The 21,766-nt window shown below is 44.4% G+C and overlaps 1 protein-coding gene across 1 annotated transcript in view; it reads left to right on the plus strand.

The window, feature by feature from the left end:
* The window catches only part of SCN5A (sodium voltage-gated channel alpha subunit 5), a 102,179-nt gene that overhangs the window by 66,202 nt on the left and 14,211 nt on the right, over nt 1-21,766 (plus strand). The window contains exons 19-22 of the mRNA XM_079933139.1: nt 1,706-1,826; nt 2,740-2,894; nt 17,572-17,745; nt 21,483-21,605. Of these exons, the coding sequence (XP_079789265.1) occupies nt 1,706-1,826; nt 2,740-2,894; nt 17,572-17,745; nt 21,483-21,605 (573 nt within the window). The remainder of the gene's footprint in view (nt 1-1,705; nt 1,827-2,739; nt 2,895-17,571; nt 17,746-21,482; nt 21,606-21,766) is intronic.

Consider the following 21,766-nt stretch of genomic DNA (forward strand, 5'->3'; position numbering starts at 1 on the left):
CACTTCTCCCCCTGGAGAGTCTGACACACCAAGGCTTGTGGGAACAGGAAGACATAGGAGGAGCAGAAGGTCACGGACAGAAGAGGCTCCTGTACTAGAACGTTGACCTTTGAACGAGTTTTGTAACTTCATCACCTCTTCAAATCAGGTCACGGTGGGAACGAGGGAGAATGAGGTGGGCTGGGGCTTTCCTGGGCGAAGGACACCTCATCCCATCTGCAGCGGGATTCTGAGAACTTGTCCTCCCACGTGACAGCTCCAGTGTCTGAAAAGAAAAGCTGCATGAAGACCTCTGACTGTGCCTCTCCCAGCTCAGTGCCGCTCAACGAAGCTGGGAGAAGGACATGACCCTCAAAGCCACGGGAGACCACCCTGCACCCAGGAGCACTCTCTGCATTCTCACCAGGGTCCAGCCCTTCCTTATCGCAAACCTCAAGGTTAAAGAGGACTTTGAGACAGCGGTGGAGGTGGAGTGAGTAGTGGAAGGAAGGGAAAAGAAGGCAACTTTGAGAGCAGAGGCTGCCCAAGAACTCAAACCAGCTCGCCCCTAAGTGGAGTGGAGCTTGAGTGGCATGAGGCTGGCCAGTTGCGCTGGGGAATGTAGACGTGATCTGAAGCAAATGAAGGCTGCCCTTCCTTTACAGAACCCCCTTCCCCACCATACTTATCATTAAGGTGGGCTCCTAGAAGCAGAGCTGGAGCCTGGCTTCCTGTGCTGATGTTTCGTTGAGGGAGTGCCCTCAGGAGAGACCCATAAGGAAGTGAGAGAAGCAGGATGAGGCAAAAGAAGCAGCTCCAGATGGCATGATGGCTGGATTCCAGCCTCAGCTTGGTGTCCTCCATATCAGTCAGTCACTAGGCGTCAGCCACCCCTGGCTTCGATGTAACCACCAAGCCATTTCCAGGGATTGCAGGTCCCTGGCTAAAGACACTTTTCTGGAGAAGGGGCTGGCTAAACAGTATTCATGGCAGCTGGAGGTGGGTGCACTGGCCCAAAGAGGGGAAGTGGACAGAACTACAATACCCCTATACACTGGCACCCCACATGTGACACACACAGACACTCATAAGGGCACCTGCACACACCTCTCTATAATCAAGTTATGTGGGATCAGGGCAGCAGAACCCTGCACAGCCGGGCAGGAAAGCTTCCAGCACCTTCTCACTCTTGTTCCAGGCTCTGTGCATCACACCAGCACCCACATGAATTGAGTGAGAAATGTTGGCTGGGTTGCTGGCCTGTCCTTTGCATGTCTGACCTGGTACCTGTGTGTGCCCATGATCCTGGCTCTGACTCTGTTCTGGGTGTGGCATGCCTGTTTCCTCTGTGTGTGCCGAGCTGACACTCTGTGTCCGTGTCCCAGTGTGTGTCCCTGTTGCACCCCATGTCTGTTGTACTTCCACCTGGATGCCTTCCCCATTCCCAGGGTTTTCCCAGAACCCTTCCCCGACCCCCTGTACCCTGCCCTAGACACCAGTAGACCAGAATCACAAACTCAGGAGCCCTAAGGTCCAGGCTAGGTGACCTTCATGGGAGGTTCCCATCCACCCGGGCTCAGATTCCCCAGGTGTGCAATGGAGGATAGTCTGGGCGCCTCCACTCTGGGAGCCCCAGGCTCCCGCAGACTCTGGGCCTGAGGCTGGAGGCTGCTACACAGCCCACACTCATGCCCTCACCCACCCTACCCCACGGTCCTGCCCACAGACACATGAGAACAGTTACTCTGAGGGGAGCACAGCAGACATGACCAACACTGTTGACCTCCTGGAGCAGATCCCCGACCTCGGAGAGGACGTCAAGGATCCAGAGGACTGCTTCACTAAAGGTACTGCCCTGGATGGGCCTCTGGCCCAGCCTCAGCCCTGCCCACCGGGGCAGGAGGGCCTGCAGCTCCTGGGGGTAGAGGGCCATGTCGCACCCCACTCTGACCTGGGTGCCTGCCAATTTTCCCCCATTCTTCGAGACCCTGGGGGCCCCTCCACCTGCCTGTGACATGAGTCATGGCAAGTGTGCCCGTGACGTGCTGGGCTGGGCCGCTGTGGGTCGGCTGCGTGTGTGGGACGGTAGCATGACCAGGTGTCTCCACAGCGGCAAGGACTGGATCTAATTCCCCCTGTTCCCTCAGGCCCTGGCACGGCACCTGGCATATAATAGGCCCTCTGTAAATATTCAAGGTGGGTGTGGCATGTGGCTGTGCTGGTGATTGGCATCTAGAGCTTTTATGAATCCATGGTATATTCGGAGGGCCGCTGGGGATAAGATGAGGGTTTGCCCTCCATGTGGCACATCATTTGGGGCTATCAGTGAGGAGTCTGCCCTTCCTAAGGCTCAGAAACTGCAAACATGGAGAAAGACCAGGGACACAGCACCCCAGGGGGTTCTGGTACATTCCCCCAGGGGGAGAGTTTCCTAGATGAGCACAGGGCAAGCTGGAGCTCATCCCAACCCCAGCCTTGCCCCTGCCCAGAACTGCCAGGCCCTTCATCTACTTACTGGTTGCCTAGTCCATCCAGCTTATCCACAGGGTACCTGCTGAGTGTGGGCTCCTGAGGGCGGCACTCAAAGTCACCCCTCCCTGCCACCCACCCCCTGCCATGGCCCCACCCACCATGTTACCCAGTTCATTACCCATCATTGTAACCTCTTTCAGTCATTCTTTCAACCATTCAACTTTCTGCCATCAGATGTGGGCATTTGCAGGCCCTGGACTGGGTCTGACTCCTCTCCCTCCCCCAAAGGCTGTGTCCAGCGCTGTCCCTGCTGCACCGTGGACACCACGCAGGCCCCAGGGAAGGTCTGGTGGAGGCTGCGCAAGACCTGCTACCGCATTGTGGAGCACAGCTGGTTCGAGACGTTCATCATCTTCATGATCCTGCTCAGCAGTGGAGCGCTGGTACCCTCCTGGGGATTGGGCAGGGAGGTATGGAGGAGGAGGGGAGGTAGAGAAAGGAGATCTCCAGCTGGAAAACCAGGTCAGAAACTGGGGCGGAGCCTCTGTTGAAAATGCATTCCCCCAGGGCCTCAGATCAGGACCAACTCATAAACTGTCAACGCGCACAGCACATATGGAGGTCAGAGCAGAAAGGGCTCACAGAGGTCGTCTCTCCAGGCCTCCTTGTTCCACAAAGGGAAGTGATTTGCCCAGATCACAGTGCACAGCTGGCATAGGTCGCAGGTCACCAGTCACCTACACCCAAGCCCTGGTGACACACCCACCTGCACACAGCGTCAGACACTCCATCAGACTGGTTCAATGCAATTAACAATGCAGGCTGATATTACAGTGGTAGCTCCACTCATTCCATGTCTTCTAGGGCTAGAGGCCAAGCTATGTAGTTCACGCATTATCACATTTAATCCCCATAGCAACCCTTTGTAGAAACATTAAGTAACTCACCCAAAGCCCCACCACTTACAAGCAGCAGATGTGGCATTTGAGCCAAGAGAGTCAGATTCCGAGTCCTTTGTCTTGACTTTCCATTTGTTCAATAGATCTTTACTAAGCTCTCCTTGTATCTAGTGGTCCTGTGAGCCGTGGAGGAGCAATAGGAGGAAGAGACTCTGGCTCTGGCCTCAGGGGCTCCCAGTCTAGTTGGAGAAATCAGATTCAGCAGGTTTGAGATAGTCAGATATCAGTTCGAGAGAGTTGAGTAAGAATGGAGTAGATGACTCAGGGTGATGGGAGGTCAGGGGGAACTGGAGCAATCAGGAGGACTTCCTGGAGGAAGCAGATGGAACTGGACTATGGAAAATAGGGAGGTTTGGTGAGGCCGGGAGGAGCAGTGAGGCACTCCAGGGATGCCCTATCTGGTTCCCAAGTACCTTATTCATCTCTCAGAGCCCTTCTAGGAGATGGAACAGCCCTGGAGAGGGTTGTGAAAGGTGCTGGTGGGCAGAGAGAAGGGTGATCAGAACAAACAGAAACTTTCCTAGCCCAGAGGGAGCAAGCACCTGATATTGTTGAGGAGTTTAGAACCCCATGGGTGAGCAACTAACAAGGAATGCTTTAGACTATAGAGAGGGAGGGGGCCGCTCTGATCCCAGGCTGTTTGCCTCCAGCACATGCTGCCTCCTGTCGGGGCAGGCCATGGGGAGACATTGCAGCTATCACTTCTAAACCTCTGGGCCTCCCATCCCACCCTGTACTGCCCTGCCCCTGTTCCAGAGTGGGCCTGGAGCCATGGCTCGCAGGCTACATGCTGTTTTACCATCAGCAGCTAGAGCCAAATCTCTGTAGGCTTCAGAGAAGGAGGATTTGACAATATGTTAACGAGTTTTGTTTTTAAACAGCCACAAACAAGGGCAGCCAGAGCCATTTAGTCTGGGCTGTGGAGGAAAAGCTCAGCCTAGCATAAGTGAGGAGGAGTTTTGGCAAGCGAATGGTGAATCTCATCAGGGTAGAGAGCCAAGCACTGTAAAAAAAAAAAAAAAAAACATATTTAAAGTTATAAACTTGTTTAACAGAAAGCAGAGTATGTATCACTTTGAAATTGCTGAAGGGAAAAAATTTTTAAGGACACAGAGATTTTACAGCAAAAGATAGGGGGAAAAAAGGAACAAGGAAGCATTAAATCAGGAAACAATATGGCAAAGGCAAGATCAAGCATGTGTTTTAATAATAAATGTAACTGGATAAAATTCATCTTTTAAAAGAAAAGGACTCTAAATGGACTGAAGAAAAAAAATCTTCAGCTATGTGTTCTCAAATGACAGATCTGAAACACTGTGACTCAGAAATAGTAAAAGGAAATAAGATATAGCAGACAAATGCAAACAATGACAACAAAAATCAGAGTGTTTTTGTTTGTTAATGTTAAACAAGGTTGAATTCAAGGTAAAAATTGAGATAAAACAAAGAGGGTCCAACCTATAATAAAAATACAACTATTATGAATATTGCTTGGGATTTCATAGCACTTATACAAAGCAAAATCAGAAAAAAAGTGGCAACAGTGCAGTAGTACAGTGAGATTTTACCACACTTCTATTAGTGCTTGACAAATCCAGTAGAAAGAACAAGACAATGAGATATGTAAAAAATATGTATAGTTAATAAATTTGACCTAACATAATAAAAATAATAGCTAACACTTAAATAGCACTGACTATGTGCCAGGCCCTATTGTAACATTTTACAAACATTAATACATTTAATTCTCATAATAACCCTGTGAAATAGGCACTGTTTTACAGATAAGAAGACTGCTAAGTGTAGCAAAAATAGAAAGATTAAAAACAAACCCTTAAAAATGTAAAAGTTATTCTTAAACTTTGGATCAAACAGAAAATAGTTTCATGGTGGGTTCATGGGTGTTCATTATATTAATAAGTAAGCAAATAAATAGAGACTATTCATGGACTAAAGATGACAGTGTGTCATAAATCAAAGATTACAGTTCAACCAGTTTTGTCCACATGAAATCTAGAAAAATAAGAACGGAAAAATAGAGGTATAGAAAAAACTTCGACTTGGGAGAGGGGGAAAGAAACTAGAAAATAACAGTATCAGTAATACTGCATGTGGGATGCAGCCAAAGCTGTAATGAGTAAAATTAATAGACTTAACCATTTTCATTATTAAATAGAAAGAATAAATTCATTAACTCAAGAAATTAGAAATACAACAACAAATTAATCTTAAAGAAAGCAAAGGAGGGACTTCCCTGGTGGCGCAGTGGTTAAGAAACTGCCTGCCAATGCAAGGGACACGGGTTCGAGCCCTGGTCCAGGAAGATCCCACATGCCATGGAGCAACGAAGCCCGTGCACCACAACTACTGAGCCTGTGCTCTAGAACCCCCGAGCCACAACTACTGAGCCCATGTGCCACAACTACTGAAGCCCACGTGCCTAGAGCCTGTGCTCAGCAACAGAGAAGCCACCACAGTGAGAGGCCTGCACACCACAAGAGTAGCCCCCAGCTTACCGCAACTAGAGAAAACCCCTCGTGCAGCAATGAAGACCCAACACAGCCAAAAATAAATAAATAAATAAACAAATGTAAAAAAAAATTTTTAAATAAAGGGAATAATTAATAAAATAAAAACACAAATTAATGAATTAGAAAATAAATAGTAAATCTGATAAAATTTCCAAAGCTGATTCCTTCAAAAATTAAAACAATTAAATAAACCACTAGGTCTAATCTCTTACATCTCCAAGAGTGGATTCTTTCATATTTTCAAGGAAGAAAATAATTTCAATCCTATTTAAAATCTTCTAGGGTATGAAAACAGATGGAAAACCTACAAATTCTTTTTATGAAAGCTAAATAGTGCTGATTTTTAAAACCTTAAGTATACCAGAAGTAAAACCACAGACCAGTTTTCATACTCTATACTAGTGAATAGTGATACAAAATTCTTAAAATACATGCAAATAGGATCCAGTAAAATATTTGAAAGACTAAATGAGTCATAGCTAGGTATATCCTAAAGAGTCAGAACGATGCCCTACTAGGAAATCTATTTATATGAGTCAGACAAAGAAAAACCATATAATTGTCTCAATGAATGCCTGATTTTTAAAACTTTGGTAAGAATAGAAATAAAACATATTTCCTTTACTTAATGAAAAACTTACTTTCAAGTTAACTTTTTCCATCATCATTAGTAGTAAAGCACTAGAAACATTTTTATTAAAGTCAGGAATAAGAAAAGGATGATTTAACTACCTTTTAGCTGTTTTTCATTATTTAATAATAATCTTGAAGTACTAGCCAGTGCAATTAATCAAGAAAATTAAACATACAGTATAAAAATCAGAAAAACAGAAGAATTTAAGTTAATATATTCAAGTATAAAATGAGTTTAAAATAATAGAAATATATCATTACTTGTAGATAGTGATTGCTTAGAAAAATTTTAAAAACTATTAAAAATATTATATGACCAGTTATAAAACAAATATACAAATAATTGTTGCTGTTGTTTTATACTAACAGAAACCACTTAGTCACAAGTAACATTTCTCCAATAGTCCTTACATGCCAGGCATTGTAGCCATAAAATAATTGGGAATGAATATAACATGGAATGTATAAGAGGTACATGAAGAAAACTATTAAACTTGCCTAAGGAGAGTGTAAAAGAAGACAAACGGATAAACATACTATAAATATACTCTCGTCTTGGGCAGAAAGACTGTATTAGTTCCTAAAGCTAATGAGTTATTAAACTCAAGGCAGTAATAAATTTCTAACATTTTAAAGGGAATTTGACAAAACATTGCTTAAGTTTGTCTTAAATACTATGAAAAATGGCCAGGAAAATTCATATGACACTAATTCAGAAATAGACCAAGACAGTAGTAGAACCACACCGAGGTTGGAAATACATTTAAGCAAATATAGAAATGTGGTAGATGATAGTGTTGACTTCTACTGTGTGGATTCTTTAATAAAGTGTTAGGACACTTGACTAGTCACTCTGAAAAAAAAATTAAAATATATATTTGCTCCAACCAAAATATATTAGATTTAAAAAATTGTAATATAAAACAATGAGATGAGAAAGGAAGGAAGGAAGGGAGGGAGGGAGGAAGGAAGGAAAGAAGGAAGGAAGGAAGGAAAAAAGGAAAAGGAAAAGGAACGTCATTTTTTTTCTATCCTTGGAATAGGCAAGTGCTTTCTTTTTGCTTTTTTCTTTTCATTTTTTTTCATATGTACCTCATTTAAAATTTTTTTGTAGTATTTTTTTATACATTAAAAATTTTTATTTATTTATTCATTCATTCATTCTTTATTTTTTGCTGCACCGGATCTTAGGTGTGGCACGCAGGATCTTTGTTGTGGCATGCGGGATCTTTGGTTGCAGCACGCAGACTTCTCAGATGCAGCACATGGACTCTTAGTTGCAACATGCAGACTCTTAGTTATGATATGCATTCAGGATCTAGTTCCTGGACCAGGGATCCAACCCAGGCCCCCTGCGTTGGGAGCACAGAGTCTTACCCACTGGACCACCAGGGAAGTCCCTATAGTCTTTTTTTAATTAAATTTTTATGCTACATTGGAGTATAGTTGATTTACAATGTTGTGTTCATTTCAGATGTACAGCAAAGTGATTCAGTTATAAATATACATATATCTATTCTTCTTCAGATTCTTTTCCCATATAGGTTATTACAGAATATTGAGTAGAGTTCCCTGTGCTATACAATAGGCCCTTGTTGATTATCTATTTTATATATAGTAGTGTGTATATATCAATCCCAAACTCCTAATTTATCCCTCCCCCCCACAACCTTTCCCCTTTGGCAACCATAAGTTTGTTTTTTCATGTCTGTGAGTCTGTTTCTATTTTGTAAATATGTTCATTTATATCATTTTTTTTAGATTCCACATATAAGTGATATCATATGATATTTGTCTTTCTCTGTCTGATTTCACTCACTATGATAATCTCCAGGTCCATCCATGTTGCTGCAATGGCATTATTTCATTCTTTTTTATGGCTGAGTAATATTCCATTGTATATATGTATCACATCTTCTTTATTCATTCCTCTGTCGATGGACATTTAGGTTGCTTCCATGTGTTGGCTGTTGTAAATAGTGCTGCAATGAACACTGGGGTGCATGCATCCTTTTGAATTATGGTTTTCTCCAGATATATGCCCAGGAGTGGGATTGCTGGATCATATGGTAGTTCTATTTTTACTTTTTAAGGAACCTCCATACTGTTCTCCATAGTGGTTGTACCAATTTACATTCCCACCAACAATGTAGGGGGGGTTCCCTTTGCTCCACACCCTCTCCAGTACTTACCGTTCGTAGACATTTTGATGATGGCCATTCTGACTGGTGTGAGGTGATACCTCATTGTGGTTTTGATTTGCATTTCCTAATATTTAGTAATGTTGAGCATCCTTTCATGTGCATTTTGCCATCTGTATGTCTTCTTTGGAAAAGTGTCTATTTAGATCTTCTGCCCATTTTTGATTGGGGAGTTTATTTTTTTGATACTGAGCTGCATGAGCTGTTTGTGTATTTTAGAGATTAATCCATTATTGGTCACTTTGTTTGCAAATATTTTCTCCCATTTTGTGGGTTACCTTTTTTGTTTTGTTTATGGTTTCCTTTGCTGTGCAAAAGCTTTTGAGTATAATTAGGTTCCATTTGTTTGTTTTTATTTTCATTACTCTAGAAGGTGGATCCAGAAAGATATTGTTGCAATTTATGTCAACGAGTGTTCTGCCTATGTTTTCTTTTAAGAGTTTATAGTATCTGGTCTAACATTTAGGTCTTTAATCCACTTTGAGTTTACTTTTGTGTATGGTGTTTGTTAGAGAATGTTATAATTTCATTCTTTTACATGTAGCTGTCCAGTTTTCCCATCACCACTTATTGAAGAGACTGTCTTTTCTCCATTGTATAGTATTGCCTCCTTTGTCTTAGATTAATTGACTGCAGGCGGGCTTATTTCTGGGCTTTCTATCCTGTTCCATTGATCTATATTTTTGTGTGTGTGCCAGTACCATACTGTTTTGATTACTGTAGCTTTGTAGTATAGTCTGAAGTCAGGGAGTCTGATTCCTCCAGCTCCGTTTTTATTTCTCAAGATTGCTTTGGCTATTCAGCATCTTTTGTGTTTCTATACAAATTTTTTAAAAATTTTCTAGTTCTTCAATAAATAACATTGGTAATTTCATAAGGATTACATTAAATCTGTAGATTACCTTGGGTGGTATGGTCATTTTGACAATATTGATTCTTCCAATCCAAGGACATGGTATATCTTTCCAACTGTTTGTTTCATCTTCGATTTCTTTCATCAGTGTCTTATAGTTTTTGGAGTACAGGTCTTTTGCCTCCTTAGGTAGGTTTATTCTTAGGTATTTTATTCTTTTTGAGACGATAGTAAAGGGGATTGTTTCCTTAATTTCTCTTTCTGATCTTTCATTGTTGGTGTATAGAAATGCAACCGATTTCTGCATATTAATTTTATATCCTGCAACTTTACCAAATTCACTGGTGAGCTCTAGTACTTTTCTGGTAGCATTTTTAGGATTTTCTATGTATAGTATCATGTCATCTGCAAACAGTAACAGTTTTACTTCTCCTTTTCCACTTTGATTTCCTTTTATTTCTTTTTCTTCTCTGATTGCTGTATCTAGGACTTCCAAAACTATGTTGAATAAAAGTGGCAAGAGTGGACATCCTTGCCTCGTTCCTGATCTTAGAGGGAATGTTTCAGCTTTTCAGCACTGAGTATGATGTTAGCTGTGGGCTTGTCATATATGTACTTTATTATGTTGAGTAGGTTCCCTCTATGCCCATGTTCTGGAGAGTTTTTATCATAAATGGGTGTTGAATTTTGTCAAAAGTGTTTTCTGCATCTGTTGAGATGATCATACGGTTTTTATTCTTCAATTTGTTGATGTGGTGTATCGCACTGATTGATTTGTGGATATTGAAAAATCCTTGCATCCCTGGGATAAATCCCACTTGATCATGGGGTATGATCCTTTTAATATATTGTTGGATTTGCTTTGCTAGTATTTTGTTGAGGATTTTTGTATCTATGCTTGTCAGTGATATTGGCCTGTAATTTTCTTTTTTTGTGGTATCTTTATATGTTTTTGGTATCAGGGTAATGGTGTCCTCATAGAATGAGTTGGGGAGTGTTATCCTCTGCAATTGTTTGAGGTAGTCTCAGCAGGATAGGTGTTAATTATTCTATAAATGTTTGATAGAATTCACCTGTGAAGCCATCTGGTCCTGGACTTTTGTTTGTTGGAAGTTTTTTTTTTTTTTTTTTTTTTTTTTTTTTGCAGTACGTGGGCCCCTCACTGCTGTGGCCTCTCCCGCTGCGGAGCACAGGCTCCGGACACGCAGGCTCAGCGGCCATGGCTCACGGGCCCAGCCGCTCCGCGGCATGTGGGATCCTCCTGGACTGGGGCACAAACCCGTGTCCCCTGCATCGGCAGGCGGACTCTCAACCACTGCACCACCAGGGAAGCCCCAATTTCATTACTTGTGATTGGTCTGTTCACATTTTCTATTTCTTCCTGGTTCAGTCTTGGAAGATTGTACCTTTCTAAGAATTTGTCCACTTTTTCCAGGTTGTCCATTTTATTGCCATATAGTTGCTTGTAGTAGTCTCTTATGATCCTTTGTATTTCTGTGGTGTCCACTGTAACTTCTCTTTTTTTTTCATTCCCAATTTTATTGATTTGAGTCCTCTCTCTTTTTTTCCCTTGATGAAACCTGGCTAAAGGTTTATCAATTTTGTTTATCTTTTCAAAGAATCAGCTTTTAGTTTCATTGATCTTTTCTACTGTTTTCTTTGTTTCTATTTTATTTCTGTTCTGATCTTTATGATTTCTTTCCTTCTACTAACTTTGGGTTTTGTTTGTTCTTCTGTAGTTGCTTTAGGTGTAAGATTAGGTTGTTTATTTGTGATTTTTCTTGTTTCCTGAGGTAAGATTGTATTGCTATAAACTTCCCTCTTAGAACTGATTTTGCCATGTCCCATAGGCTTTGGGTCATTGTACTTTCATTTTCATTTGTCTCTAGGTATTTTTTGATGTCCTCCTTGATTTCTCCAGTGATCCTTTGGTTGTTTAGTAGCATATTGTTTAACCTCCACATGTTTGTGTTTTTTACAGTTTTTTTCTTGTAGTTGATTTCTAATCTCATAGCGTTTTGTTTGAAAAAGATGCTTGATATGATTCCAATTTTCTTAAATTTACGGAGGCTCACTTTGTAGCCCAGCATATGGTCAATCCTGGAAAATATTCCATGTACACTTGAGAAGAATGTGTATTCTGCTGCTTCTGGATGGAATGCTCTATAAATATCAGTTAAGTCTATCTGGTCTAATGTGTCATTTAAGGCCTGTGTTTCCTTATTGATCTTCTGTCTGGATGATCCGTCCATTGATGAAAGTAGGGTGCTAAAGTCCCCCACTATTGTTCTGTTACTGTTGATTTTTCCTTTTATGGCTGTTAGTATTTGCCTTATATATTGGGGTGCTCCTATTTTTTGTAAGTATATATTTTGGGTGCATATATACTTACAATTGTTATATCTTCTTCTTGGATTGATCCCTTGATCATTTTTGTGTGTCCTTCTTTGTCTCTTTTAACGGTCTTCATTTTAAAGTCTATTTTGTCTGATATGAGTATTGCTACTCCAGCTTTCTTTTGATTTCCCTTTGCAAGGAATACCTTTTTCCGTCCCCTCACTTTCAGTCTGTATGTGTCCCTAGATCTGAAATGGGTCTCTTGTAGGCAGCATATATATGGGTCTTGTTTTTGTATCCATTCAGGCAGTCTGTGTCTTTTAGTTGGAGTGTTTAATCTTTTTACATTTAAGGTAATTATTAATATGTATGTTCTTATTACCATTTTGTTCATTATTTTTGTTTTGTTTTTTTTAGGTCTTTTTTCTTCCCTTCCTCTTTTGTTCTCTCCTCTTGTGATTTGATGACTATCTTTAGTGTTGTGTTTGGATTCCTTTTTCTTTTCCGTGTGTGTATCCATTATAGATTTTTGGTTTGTCGTTACGATGAGGTTTTGCTATATCAGTCTGTATATATACAAGGTTGTTTTAAGTTGCTGGTCTCTTAATTTCAAATGCATTTCCAATATCCTGCATTTGTACTCTCCTCTTCTCACAATTGCTGGTTTTGATGTCATATTTGTGTGTGGATTATTTCCTACCTTTACTGCATGTTTGCTTTTACCAGTGAGCCTTCCCATTTTAAATTTTCTTGTTTCTAGTCGTGGCCTTTTCTTTTCCACCTAGAAAAGTTCCTTTAACATTTGTTGTAAAGGTGATTTGGTGGTGCTGAATTCTCTTAGCTTTTGCTTGTCTGTGAAGCTTTTGATTTTTCCATTGAATCTGAATGAGAGCCTTGCTAGGTAGAGTATTCTTGGTTGTAGGTTTTTCCCTTTTATCACTTTAAACATATCATGCCACTCCCTTCTGGCCTGCATAGTTTCTCCTGAAAAATAAGCTGATAACCTTATGGGGATTCCCTTGTATGTTATTTGTTGCTTTTCCCTTGTCACTCTTATATTTTTTCTTTGTCTTTAATTTTTGTCTGTTTGATTAATATGTGTCTTGGAGTGTTCCTCCTTGGGTTTATCCTGTATGGGACTCTTTGTGCTTCCTCCAAATATTTTCTCAGGCCCTTTCTCTCTTTCTTCTCCTTCTGAGATCCTTGTAATGTTGGTATGTTTAATGTTGTCCCAGAGGTCTCTTAAACTGTCTTCATTTCTTTTCATTCTTTTTTCTTTATTCTGTTCCACAGCAGTGATTTCTACCATTCTGTCTTCCAGCTCACTTATTTGTTCTTCTGCCTTATTTATTCTTCAATTGATTCCTTCTAGTGTATTTTTCATTTCCGTTATTGCATTGTTCATCTCTTTGTTCTTTAAATCTTCTAGCTCCTTGTTGAACATTTCTTGTATCTTATCTTCTGTCTGTGCCTCCATTCTTTTTCCAAGATCTTGGATCATCTTTACTTTCATCACTCTGAGTTCTTTTTCAGGTATATTTCCTATATCCACTTCACTTATTTGTTCTTCTGGGGTTTTATCTTGTTCCTTCATCTGGAAGATATTTCTCTGCCATCTCATTTTATCTGACTTTCTGTTTTTATGGTCTCCATTGCTCAGGCTTCAGGATTGTAGCTCCTCTCACTTGCAGTGTTTGCCCCCTGGTGGGTGCAGTTGGTCCGGGGGCTTGTGCAGGCTTCCTGGTGTCAGGGATTGGTGCCTGCCCACTGGTGGGTGGAGTTGAGTCTTGTCCCTCTGGTGAGCAGGGGTGTGTCAAGCAGCTGTTAGCTCAGGACATCTTTAGCCAGCCTGTCTGCTGATGGGTGGGGCTCTGTTCCCACCCCGTTGGTTGTTCGGCCTGAGGCATCCCAGCACTGGAGCCTGCAGGATGCTGTGTTGAGCCAGGTCTCAGTACCAAAATGTTGACCTTTGGGAGAGCTCATGCCGATGAACATTCCCTGGGGCCTCTGCCACCAGTGTCCTTGCCCCCACAGTGAACCACAGGCAACACTTGCCTCCTCAGGATACCCTCCAAGACCCAGGTAAAAAAGACCTAAAAAAAACAAAACAAAAATAATGAACAAAATGGTAATAAGAACATACATATTAATAATTACCTTAAATGTAAAAAGATTAAACACTCCAACTGGTAGGTCTGGCCCAGGCTCCTATGGTGTCACTGCTTTGCCCTGGGTCCCAGTGCACATGAAACCTTGTGTGCACCCTCCAAGAGTGGAGTCTGTGTTTCCTCCAGTCCCGTGGAGCTTCTGTACTCAAGCCCCACTGGCCTTCAAAGCCAAATGCTCTGGGGCCTCCTCCTCCCAATGCTAGACCCCCAGGCTGGGGGAACCTGATGTGGGATTCAGAACTCTTACTCCTGTGGGAGAGCCTCTGCGATCTAATTATTTTCCAGTTTGTATGTCATCCACCTGGCATGCATGGGATTTGACTGTATCGCAAAAGTGCCCCTCTTACCATCTTGTTGTGGCTTCTTCTTTGTCTTTGGATGTAGAGTATCTTTTTTGGTAGTTTCCCATCATTTTTTGTCGATGGTTGTTCAGCAGTTAGTTGTAATTTTGGTGTTTTCATGAGAGGTGATGAGCTCAAGTCCTTCTACTCTGCCATCTTGTTCAGGGAGTCTCTGGCAAGGACTTTCTTAACATGATGCCAAAGGTTTTACTAAATGAAAATCATAACAAATGATATAAATATATTAAATTATATAATTGAAAGTAAAGTGTAGAACTTCAGTACGGTAAACAAAAGTAAACAAAATTTAAAGGCACAGAACTAGGATAAAGTATATAAAACAAAGAGTTAATGTCCCCAAATAAACCAGACCATCAAGTGAAAAAATAGGTAAAGGACATGAACAGGCAATTTATAAAGAGAACACTGCAAATATCCAAGGAAATGATGTCAGTATCACTAGTAATAAGATAAATTAAAATGTAACAAATACAAATTTCATTCATTAGTCTGGGAAATGTGACAAAGGAGAAACTGCACCAGTATGGGTGGTGGGGAAAGAGCCACATTCATGCACTGTGGAAGGAGTCTCAAATTGGTGTCCCTTTTTGGAGGTCCTTTTCCTAATCTGTACCAAAAGTATAACTTTGACCTGGCACCTCAATTCTAGAAATTTATCCTCAACATAATCAGACACTGTGCTCATTGCAATGTTGTTTCTACTAGGGATAAATTGGAAACAATGGCTAAATTAACAGTAGTATATGCAAGTAATGAAATATTATACAGCCTTTAAAAAGAATGATAGATCTTGTATGTATTCACATTACTTAGTAGGTAAATATTCACAAAAGATTGTTTCATGGAAAAAAATTTTAAAGCAAAATATTTTAGCCTGTTTATAAAATCGTGCACTCAAATATATACACACAAATAGTGAGGGCTGAAAGAATGTTAACCTAAATGTTAGCAGAGGTTACTTTAGTGCCATAAAATGGGAGATGCCTTTTATTCTCTTTTTTTAATCAATTTTTTTAATTGAAGTATAGTGATTTACAATGTTTGTTAATTTCTGCTGTGCAGCAAAGTGATTCAGTTATACATATATATACATTCTTTTTTTTATATTCTTTTCCATCATGGTTTATCATAGGATATTGAATATAATTCTCTATGCTGTACAGTAGGACCTTGTTGTTTATCCATTCTGTATATAAAAGCCTACGTCTGCTAACCCCAACCTTCTACTCCCTCCCTCTCCCAACCCATCCCCCGCACCTTGGCAACCACCAGTCTGTTCTCTATGTCTGTGATTCTGTTTCTGTTTCATAGATAGGTTCATTTGTGTCATATTTCAGTTTCCACATAAAAGTGATATCATATATTTGTCTTTCTCTTTCTGACTTACTTCACTTGGTATGATAGTCTCTAGTTGCATCTGTGTTGTTGCAAATGGCATGATTTCATTCTTTTTTATGGCTGAGTAGTATTCCATTGTACATATGTACCACATCTTCTTTATCCATTCCTCTGTTGATGGACATTTAGGTTGTTTCCATGTCTTAGCTATTGTGAATAGTGCTGCTATGAACACAGGGGGTGCATGTGTCTTTTTGAATTATAGTTTTGTCTGGATATACACCCAGGAGTGGGATTGTTGAATCATATGGTAATTCTATTTTTAGTTTTCCGAGGAACCTCTGTATTATTTTCCACAGTGGCTACGCCAACTTACATTCCCACAAACAGTGTATGAGCGTTCCCTTTTCTCCACACCCTCTCCAGCATTTGTTATTTGTGGACTTTTTAATGACGGCCACTCTGACCAGTGTGAGGTGGTACCTCATTGTAGTTTTGATTTGCATTTCTCTAATAATTAGCAGTGTTGAGCATCTTTTCATGTGCCTGTTGGCCATCTGTATGTATTCTTTAGAGAAATGTCTATTTAGGTCTTCTGTCCATTTTTTGATTGGGTTGTTTGGTTTTTTTGTTGTTGTTTATTCTCTTTTTTTATAATTTCTGTATTATTTCATTTTTTATAGGACACATACATTTTTATACTCAGAAAAAAACAGGCCTACTTTCTGTCTTGAACAACTCCCAAAGTCCATTTTGGGGCCTGAATTATCCTGTTGTCATATCTACATGGACCAGATTAGCTATGTGGTCTGCTAATCTGACTGCTGACAGCACCGGCCCCCTGGATCACTGTAGCTCACAGGGGCCCTGCAGTCAGACAGGGAGGCCCAGAGCGACAGGTGGAGGCAGCTCCCTGGGGCCCTCAGTGACGCATTCAGTTGCCTAGACTGGGAGCCTCAGAGCACATTCTGGATAGGGGAAGGTAACTCAGGAGGGGCAGGTACAGATCAGAAGCCTGGAGTTAGAAGAGGGCAGCGGGGCCATCTGAGTCTCTCTGTTGGCTCGGGGATTTGGCTTGAGGCAGCAGTGAGGAGGTGGGGAAAGACCGACAACTTCTAGCATTTTAGGAATGTTGACTCCCAGATGCTGAGGATTGCAGGAGGTTTGACTTCATCTAGTCCTGTGTTTCCTAATCTTCATATCTACAAACCGCCTTTACTATCATTTCTTTAAAATTTTGCCTTAGATGAACATTCACTGTTTTTTTGTTTGTTTAAATAAGTTTATTTTAAAGGGCAACTTTGAATGACTGTTGTCATTGGAAACAAATATTGTTTCCTATGAAAAGTAGGGAATTGCCAAAGTAAATTGAGTAAAAACACAGTGGAGTAGAGGGGGTGGGGAAAGTGTGTGCTGTTTCTAGCAGCAGGCCTTGAGCTGTTTTAGAGAGGTCTTAACAATGCACTAGCACTGAACTGAGACTTGCTCTTTAAAGTGAAGGAAGAAGCATTCTCACTACGCATTCTGCCTTGTTGTCCACACACCACATAACATCATTTCCTAACCCAGCAATGGTGCACACGCGGCTCAGAGGGCACACTCAGGAATCCCTTCCACGACATGGCTCCCCTCTGCCCCGCTCTCCTGGGCAGCAGATACTGTCAGAGATGAAGGCTTGTGCGGAGTGGGACTGGCTGGGTCAGGATATCATGTCTACCTTGTCTACCCTGGTCTGCAGGCCTTCGAGGACATCTACCTGGAGGAGCGGAAGACCATCAAGGTCCTGCTGGAGTATGCCGACAAGATGTTCACCTACATCTTCGTGCTGGAGATGCTGCTCAAGTGGGTGGCCTATGGCTTCAAGAAGTACTTCACCAATGCCTGGTGCTGGCTCGATTTCCTCATTGTGGGTGTAAGTGTGGCCCCTGAAGGGAAGAGAGGAGGGGGGCGCCCGTTGCCAGTGTGAAAAGGAGCTGAGGCCGAGGGACAGAAGGACAGAAGGACAGGGCAGCAGGAGACAGCAGGACGAAGTGGAGCATCTTGGCTGTGCCACGGGGTGGGCAAAGGGGCAGGAAGCCTGAGTCTGGGGTCACAGAGCGGATACCTGGGCTCTGCCATCAAAACCCCCGACTGGGGACACAGGGAAACCTAGGCTTCTGGGAGAAACTATACTCACCACGGGGGATAGTGAAGTGCAGTTCCTGCAACGGTGTGAGCCAGGGTAGGAATGGGGTCCCACCTTCTCAGGACGTCCAGAAGGGGGAGCGATGAGCCCGTACTGCAGCCCTCACCACGGCACCTTGTGAAGTGTCTGTCAGGCCCACCACACAGATGACCGGTTAAGAGCCTACATGTCCACACACAGAGGAGGTGTTGTATAGGAGATGGAATGAGCCAAAGGCCAGAGGGCATGGGACTGGGGAAAGAGTGCTGGGCAGGCAGGAGGTCCTCCTGGCTCAGGTAGAAGGTACCACTTGGGGAGGATGAGAGGGGTTGCAGTCCCCTGTGAGAAAGAGGAAAGCATGAACACTGGCTGAGGGGTTCCAGGTGGCTCCCCTGGGTGATCAGGCAGCTGGCAGGGCTTGCCTGACCTCCGGTGTGCCCAGGGGACCTGGGGCAGGAGGTTGGCATATCCCCTGAGCACCCAGTTGGCAGATGGAATGGGAGGCCCCTGCCCCACAGTTCCCCAGGCCCCGGGACACTTCTGGGTACCAAGCAGGGTGAGTGCAGGGTCTTGTGGGGCTCCTGAGCACAGTCAGGTGGGAGGGTAGCCATGGCGGGGTGAGAACTGAGCCTCAGAATGCGGAGCAGCCTTGGATCTGTGCTCCCTAAGGGCAGAGGGAACATGGCGAAGGGCTCAGGCGAGGACTTAGCATCTGGTTGTGGTGGGTCTCGCACAGCAGGATGTGGGTCAGGATCTGCAGGCTGGGAAGAGCTTTCCAGAAGACACTCGTAGCTCTGCCCACCAGCAGGGGCTGTCCTTCCTATAGTTATAGAAGAGCTTAGCCTGTGCTTGGTCCCCACTTCGGGCCCAGAAGCTAAAGGGAGGGGCTCAGCTGCCAGTGGGCCTGGCCAGGGTCCAGGCCTGGGTGGGAGGACAAACTTGAATGGCTCCGTGGGCTAGAGTATGTGTGGAGACACAGATCCACATTGCTGGACCTCCAGCCCAGGCCTCTTTCATCACCCCAAGTGGCCGATGCTAATGCTGGGGTGAGAGGTGCTGGGTTGGCAGAGACGGGGGGAGCTCAGGATGCTCTTACAGCCTAGAGCCCTCAGAGCCTCCCTGAGATGAGGGAGAGGACCCCTGAAGCCTCCTTGCCAAAGGGCCAGGGGAAGGCCTGGGATCCTGGCAGCTCTGCCCTGAGGCCCCCTCACCCAGCTGTTCTTGCAGCTTTTTGGGACTCCCTCAGGGCAGGCCAGATAGAGTTTTCAAAGACTTCTGGGGAAGCCCACCCACCTCCCACCACCTGCCACCTTGGGGAATTCCGCTGAGGCCAGGTCTAAGGGCCTGAAATTCTCAAGATTGGAGAATTAGCCTGTGGAGAAGGAAACTGAGGCTCACAGCAGAGAAGGGCCTGGCCCAAGGTCAAGGAGAAGGAAGTGGGTGCTGGAATCCAGCTTTCCAGACACTGGCCATGCCCCCCTATCCCCACACTTCATGGAAATGGTGGACTTCAGGCCTCAAGGTCTGGAAAAGGATGTTTCCATGTTCAGTTCATGCATTTTTTTGATACTATTGAGCATCTACTGTATGTGGGTGCTACTGTAGATGCTGAGGATCTTGGGGAACAAAACAGACAAAACCCCTGCCTGCACGCAGGAAGGTGACTGTGAACCAGAAACATAATACATGAGCCAGCTTTATATTACGCTGGTGATGTATACACATAGAGAAGAGGAAGTAGAGAGGGAAGGGGGTTAGGAGGGCCAGGACTCAGGGAGAAAGGAAGGTAGAGATTAGAACCTTAAACAGGCTGGCCAGAGTGGGCTCACTGTGGTGACATTTGAAGGAGGTTGGGGTTAGCCAGGCAGATGTCTGCAGAACATTCCAAACAGAGGTTGGAACAGCAGTGCAAAGGTCCTATGGTAGGAGGGTGCCTGGGATACTTGAGGAACTGCAGGGAGGCCAGAGTGGCTGGAGCAGAGGAGTGGGGAAGGGAAGTGCAGGAGATGAGGCCAGACTGCATGGGGTAGAACGGATGCAGCCTTTGAAAAGCATGGGCCTTTATTTAGAATGAAATGGGGAGACGTTGAAGGGCTTTGGACAGAAGAGCGACATCATCTGACTCATGTTATGAAAGAATCACCCTGTCAGGGTGGTGGGGGAGGGGAGTGGAGGCAGGGAGAAGGTTGGGAGGTTGTGGAAGTGATCCAGGGGAGAGATGATGGCAGCCTGGCCAGGATGGTGGCAGTGGAAGCGGTGAGAAATATTTGGACTTCTGACATATTTTGAAGGCAGAGCCAACAGGAAATCCTGATGGGTTGGATGTAGGATGTGAGAGACAGAGAGAAGGCAGGGATGATGCCAAGGCCTGTGGCCTGAGCAGCTGGAAGGATGGAGTTGCCATCAACTGACATTGGGTGGAGCAGGCAGGGCGAGCTTTGGAAGCAACAGACAAGGCTGGCCTGCTGGGAGCTAGGCGGGGAGACTGGCCGGACCTGGCTGCCCTCAGCAGCAAGTCCCTGAGAGATGCCCCTCATCCTCTCCCGGGTGGGGGCAGCACAGAAGTCCATCCTGGGAATCTTCCTCTTCCAAGCCCCTCTGCCCAGCCTTCTCCCAACCTGCTGCTTCCAAGCCTGGGAGGAGGGTCCGGGAGTCAGGGCCCCGCCTGCAGCCCCTCGCCACCGTCAGGCTGCCCTCAGAGCTAGGGTGGTGGTAATGGTGATTGCCGGCGAGGTGAGGCAGGAGGCCACTTCTAACCTGTGATCACCGGCCAGCATTGACATAAGAAGGGTTTGGATGCCCCTGGAACTTTAGAAGGATAAAATCTGCTGGGTGGAAATGCCCTGGTGAGGGCGGGGCAGAGAAAGCAGACAGCAGAGAACAGCCCTCAGGGGCTTCATCTGCGCTTCCCTTCTTTGAAGACGGCAGAATGTTGTGAGGTCCAGCTTTGGGGAAATGCCCCAGGATTGTCTTGTCTGCTCATACTCAACTCAGGACAGTCCTTCTTCCCCAGAGAGTCTACTTCGGGGCAGGGAAGGGGCAGGCCCAAGAATCTGACTTGAAGGAAAGCACATGGGACCTAAAGCCCAGGCTTTGTGACCCTGCTCCTCCACACTAGCGGGTGGCTTTGGAACTCAGTTTTCTCATCTGTAGCATTGGGAGGTGCATTACACGTCCTGGGGTGATTGCGGCTATTACAGACGTGTGAGTGTGTGTGTGTGTGTGTGTGTGTGTGTGAAGTGCACATAGCAGGCCCTCAGTGAAGGTCTAAAAGCTGGGACATGCTTGGGCTTGCCCCCAGCCTCTTGGGCCGCAGGAAGGACAACGCAGGACAGCCTGTGAAAACGATCCAGCCGGGAATCAGAAAGACTGGACACAGGAAGACCTGCTGGCTCTCTCACACCCAGCCTGTTTTCGGTGGGCCAGGAGCCCTGCCACTGTCTCGAGCTGTCCCCGTGGCTCCACTCCCACCCTGCCTCCCACAGGTCTCGCTGATCAGCCTGGTGGCCAACGCACTGGGCTTTGCTGAGATGGGCCCCATCAAGTCACTGCGGACCTTGCGTGCGCTCCGACCCCTGCGAGCCCTGTCACGATTTGAGGGCATGAGGGTAAGAGGGGTGGCTCTTCCCACAGGGGCAGTAGGAGGTGGCTCCATGGAGGGGACCCGCAGGCCCACTTGCTGTCCAGGCGGCCCTGACCCGGTGGGAGCATGTGCAGGATCTCCAGGAAGCACGGCTGGGCTTGGTGGCACTCGGAGATGGAGAGCTGT

Source organism: Stenella coeruleoalba (genome assembly GCF_951394435.1).
Source record: "Stenella coeruleoalba genome assembly, chromosome: 10".
NCBI classification, from domain to species: domain Eukaryota; kingdom Metazoa; phylum Chordata; class Mammalia; order Artiodactyla; family Delphinidae; genus Stenella; species Stenella coeruleoalba.